General features: G+C 42.4%; 1 protein-coding gene across 1 annotated transcript; it reads left to right on the forward strand.

Annotated features, from left to right (window-relative positions):
* Nucleotides 1-275: 275 nt before the first annotated feature.
* LOC109473477 lies at nucleotides 276-2720 on the forward strand. Its single transcript, XM_019773339.1, has 3 exons — nucleotides 276-588; nucleotides 961-1212; nucleotides 1767-2720. The coding sequence occupies exons 1-3, from the start codon at nucleotides 345-347 to the stop codon at nucleotides 2309-2311; spliced, it is 1041 nt and encodes a 346-aa protein (XP_019628898.1). The 5' UTR covers nucleotides 276-344; the 3' UTR covers nucleotides 2312-2720.
* The last annotated feature ends 2979 nt before the right edge of the window (nucleotides 2721-5699 follow it).

The raw sequence follows: 5699 nt of genomic DNA on the forward strand, positions 1-5699 counted from the left end.
AAAAATACCGGAAGTGAAATTTTAGCGGTAGAATAGTTACCGCTAAATCCGCTATAATAAAGTGACCGGTATCAAATCAAGATTTAAAACATTTTCAAACTTTGTAAACTTAACTGTAGTGGGGATTTGGTTACGTTTGTTTGTTTGTACAAACTGTGTAATACAGTATCTTGTGTTTTAGACAGCGTGTTGCCACCGAGCATGCGCAAAATGAGCTGCCAGGATACTTAGCAGACAATTATAATTATAATAACAATGGTGAGCGCTTGGTTATAAACTGACTTGAAGCACAAGGGTAGTATCACTTGCGATTTAGCAGTGCCGTGAGACAGTTTGTGACAGATATGGCCAAGTCCAACCCTAACTTCTGCCGTTTCTACAGAGAAAAAGTTTGTAAAGGGCTTGATAAGCTCGTTGATCAGGCCACTGATGGAGGCTGCCCGTCCTTCGCCGTTAGCATGACTCCGAACGGCGGACTCATTGTCCACGACAGTACTGGTATTTTTAAGGCCTTCGTAAGTGACCACCTACGGGAGTTCACAGAAGTTTTCTGTGAGGCTGAAGAGAAGCGAAGTGCAACTTCGGAAGGTAAGACTGCAAAATTATTGATCTGGTAATACATGTATTCGGAACATTTTATTCGAGTGTACGGTGCTTGGAGATTACTAGTATCTATTTTGCAGTTTGCGTGATCATAGTGTACTAACTGAATTCAGCGTTTAATGTAAGGAAATCCCATAGCACCACTCCTAATACCTTTACTGACCTTCAATCCCAAATTGCATCGTCTGGCAGCCATAGAATTTGAATATTTATTCTAGCTCAAAAATTATGACGCCTCAATTATCCTCATTATGTACCAACCCTCAAGGTTTTAGCTGTCGCGCTGAGAAAACTACAGGGAAAAAACTGCGTAAACCTCCGTTGTAAATAAATTGTCTTATTACTTGCCTTACCTAGAATCTTCTACGGCCGTGCCGAACAACACGGTCATCCTGCCGCTTCCGGAGGTGCGATGGTCCCAGCTGACAAACGAGAAGATGCGGCAGCTGATTCCGTGCTACACCAAGCTGCTTACCGGACGTGGCCAGCCTGGATGGGGGAAGCCCGGGATGCAGCCGTCCTGGTGGCCGGAGGACCGATACCCCTGGTCAACGATAGACCCGAAGAGCGGGGTATTCAAAAAGCCAGAGGGATCTGGATACTCGAAAGGTGGGTGTTTCCGGTATTCTGAATAACAAAGTTTACTAGTACGTGTAGATAATCAATTGTGCAGGTTTCTAGACGATTCGCGGTACGTATGTATGGTAAAAGAAACAAAGTATTATACTGTAATATAGTACAGGAAATGTTTATGATGTAACTTAACTTAACATCCTTATTACTAAAATCTATATCTGCAAGGGCTAGCATAAGTCTTGATATAGTGTTGGTGTTACAATTACATTGTATATATATATATATATATATATATATATATATATATGCCTGGCATCTGCCTGTTTCTATATTCAATTTATGACTACTGATAACTCTCGATTCTTGAGTTATCGCTTTACAAATATCAAGTTATCTATATGACAAATATATGTTTGTTGTTCATATACGCAGGCTCATGTATGTCCAAAGGCTCTGATCTGTTCTGTTCTGTTCGAGCTGAAAAATGGCATTTGATCTTTTCAATCCTCAGACCACGGTTGGCTCTTAACACATCCCTTTTTTGTAGGTAAAATTCTAAACGTTCTTTGTAATGTTTCCTTTTGCAGAGGAGTGGCAATTCACATTGCAGTGTGTGGTGAGGGCCGCCATCGTTGAGTCAGGATTTGAACCTGACTCATTCTACCGCGATGGACAGCCCAAGCGACTCCATCGGCCCGACAGCCCAGACAGAAGCCGAGGCCTGGACAGCCCAGGGAGTGAAGACCCGCTCGACACCTCTAGCCCTGCCGGGTCAGGCGGGCTACCTGACTCCTCACTCGACACCTTTAGTCCTGCCGGGCTACCTGACTCCCCGCTCGACACCTCTAGCCCTGCCGGGTCAGGCGGGCTACCTGACTCCCCCACCTCAAGCCCTGCCGGGTCAGACGGGCTACCTGTCACCCCCACCGGGAGGTCGCGACAACCACAGAGAGAGCTGGGCAATCGCACCTTGGAGATGCAGCGTCAACCTCAGGTCAATGAGGACATTCATGCTAGGAGGGGGAAAAAGCGACAAGCTGACTTCATGACAACCACGTGCACACCAAAGCGACCACGCAACCAAAGGATTCGAAACCCAAAAATGCCGTACACACCGTCGACATACCAATGAACTGGCGTAATGCATATAATTTGCTCTTTGTTTGCTCTTTATTTTTTCATTCCCGTTGCGTAAAATTTAAGTTCTAGCATACATTACTTTCATGTACTTTTATATTTTGTCGCTATACTATTGCATTAGCTGAGATTTGTTTCATGAATAATATTTGGTGTTTGTTTTATCTAAGTTTGCAATAGTTTATTATCATTAGTTATCATTTGTTAGCCTCATTATTAATATTTGGTGAGTTTCAAGGAAGAGGATATATAAAAAAATCTAGACGGACTGTACATTTTGTATTTTCAGTTTTGATGTATTGTAATCGCACTTGTAAAGTATTTCGAATTTTTTTATGAAATTTCAATTGTTGTGACTTGGTTGATGAATAACTTTTACTTTTTGAACGCTCCATATCTAATGCTCTGTGTCTGCACTGTAAATAAAATACAGTTTAGTCTGAGTTGGTTGATGAATGACTTGTATTTTTTGAATGGATGTTGTCTGAACTGAGTAGGTTGATGCAAGTCAGTTAGTAACGGTAGTTTGATCGTGTTAGTTAAGTAATGCAATCGTCCAAGATATAAATGCCTCGGTTGAAAACAAAACGCTTCAAAACATTAACAAAACATAAATTGTTAGTAAAGACCGCTCGTTTAACAATAACCAAAACGGCTTGATAAAGCATGGCATATTTCAACACGAACGCATCTGAAACAAAGATTATCATTATGTCTCGGTTCAAAACGTAAACAAACGCGTGAGGACAGTTAGAAATGCGTGAGAAGTGTTAGTAAAGGGTCGTTAGTAACAATAACATATGTAACCTTGATAACGCATTCTTCAACGCGAACGATTGCCAACACTTGTAAAATTACCTGAAAAAAGAACAGCGAACAGTAAGAAAGTAGGTTTGGTAACCAGGCTAGATGACACCCGCGCAGGAAAAAGTCGTACAAAGTGGCAAATATTACTCCTCCGACCAAAAAAAACCCATAAAAGTAGAAAGACGTATTAAAAACGCGAAAATACTCCCAAAATACCGTGCGACCCTACCTCTGCTTGGAGTGTAGACAAATGCAGTATGGATTAATGAACTATATTAGTGTCGGAAATGCCGTTGATTTCATCACCATATCGATGAACTCAACGGCCAATCGCCGCTATATAGTGTCGGAAATGCCGTTGATTTCATCACCAAATCGATGAACTCAACGGCCAATCGCCGCTATTAGTGTCGGAATCGCCGTTGATTTCATCACCATATCGATGAACTCAACGGCCAATCGCCGCTATTAGTGACGGAATCGCCGTTGATTTCATCACCATATCGATGAACTCCACGGCCAATCGCCGCTATTAGTGTCGGAATCGCCGTTGATTTCATCACCATATCGATGAACTCCACGGCCGTGGAGTTCATCATTATAGTGATGAAGAGCACGGCCGTGGAGTTCAACAATCCACGGTCTTCTGATATAGCTCTTATGTCTAATGAATTCCCTTATAGAAAATCGATCCTGTATTACCGCTAATATGTAAGTTGTTCTTGGAAATCTATTTTGTTAAATACTTGGCCCTCATAAATGGTACTGGATTGTACTTTATCTGACGTTAATGGTTTCTCTGTAATAAAAATGCATGAAGCTTACGGACCGTGATTTCAATCTTTTGTAACTTTTGATATATTGGCTAGTAAAAGTATATAGTAGATTACTTTGCTGCGATACATGATAACGTATGATGCGCTTGTCTCGTAAAGTGAGATCGTACATGTAGAGACTGAGATTAAGATTAACATCTTCTTGTTAAATGGTCATACCACTATCTTCTATCCAGATGTATTAAACAGCTGGATGGGCAGAGAAGTCATAATTTCAACAGCTAACGGGGGGTGCCCTAATTCCGACCTATGTTCCATGCAAACGCACAGACCTTTGGTAATACTTTATCTGACCAAAAACCCGCGCAACATGAGATATAATATTGACAAATAAAGATCACAACGATTAAAGCTGCACAGCTGTGTATTTCACTTGAGTGTAGCGCCTTGCACCCAAGCGTAATGGTTCACGAAACGCACGGCAGTTTTTTGGTCATTTTGCCGGTGGAACGTTCTATCGCAACAGGGGTGCCCTAATTCCGACCTAGTGTTTAACACAGGTCGATCTGAGAAGAGAGTTTAGAAATTATAATACACAGATTATGACTAAAACAATCTACAACTGTTTTCTGTCCCAAACAAGTCCTCTTTTTACGATTACGCGACTTGCTCCAAAGTGGCTGTTTGAAAAGCAAAACCTACATTTTTGACACGCTCGTCAACCCGCGAACAAGCGTCGAATTCACACAGATTTTTCACTCGTCTGTTGTCGGAGTGTACGAACTAAAACAAACTTTGTGAGATTACCGATATCAACACAAAAACTTTGTCCATTCTTGTGGTTATTTTTAGGTACGTGCTCCCATGCATAACGCCGCAACAAGGATTTTTCAAACTAGTTCGGTATTAGGGATGGGTCGGAATTAGGGCACCCCCCGTTACATTTGCCAATTACATGGATACGAAGTTGTGCACAGCTATAGTTAAACTGTACCATCAGATACGAAATAGGCGCAACAGTGCAGGAATAAAAGTCATCTGCACCATCAGTTGCGATCAATGTTCACATAGAAAATAGATTGGGAACGTATCGGTACAGCTATCGTTAAACTGTACCATCAGATACGAAATAGACGCGACAGTGCAGGAATAAAAGTCATCTGCACCATCAGTTGCGATCAAAGCTCTCAGAGGTAAGGAAGTATGATTAAGGCGTATCAGTACAGCCAAATGAAACTGTACCAAGGGATACGTAACTTTGCAACAGAACAGATATTGAGTGATATTTTAGAGAGGGAGTGGGGGGGGGATTTTGAGAAGAAGTATCCAGATCAGACGAGCGAGCAGGGACGAGCGAGCTTTTGTGTGATCTGGATGGAATGAATGATTCCCACTGTCCGTATTTGTTTGTTTGTGAGGCCATGTCATCTCAGCCAATCAGAGTGCGTTACGTTATCGGGGATGAGTCCCCATATGTGTTAGATTTGGGTAGCCTCTACCAGGCTTGAGGAGGCGGCTGGAAAGAGTAGAAATCGGCCAAAATAGAGAGATAAGCATGCCAAGGGAGTTTGGCCGTTTACAGTTCGCCGTGGGGCGGCGAACTGTTCTCTCAACGGCCAAACTCCCTTGGCATGCTTATCTCTCTATTTTGGCCGATTTCTACTCTTTCCAGTCGCCTCCTCAAGCCTGGTAGAGGCTAAGATTTGGGCCGGTCACGATTTCGCTGCGTGCACAAGTTATGCCAATCTGGATTGAATTTGATCTGGGCCACGCACCGCTGAAAACCACATTTTTCGTCCC

The sequence above is a fragment of the Branchiostoma belcheri genome, unplaced genomic scaffold (genome assembly GCF_001625305.1).
Source record: "Branchiostoma belcheri isolate BF01 breed outbred unplaced genomic scaffold, Haploidv18h27 scaffold3, whole genome shotgun sequence".
Lineage (NCBI taxonomy): Eukaryota > Metazoa > Chordata > Leptocardii > Amphioxiformes > Branchiostomatidae > Branchiostoma > Branchiostoma belcheri.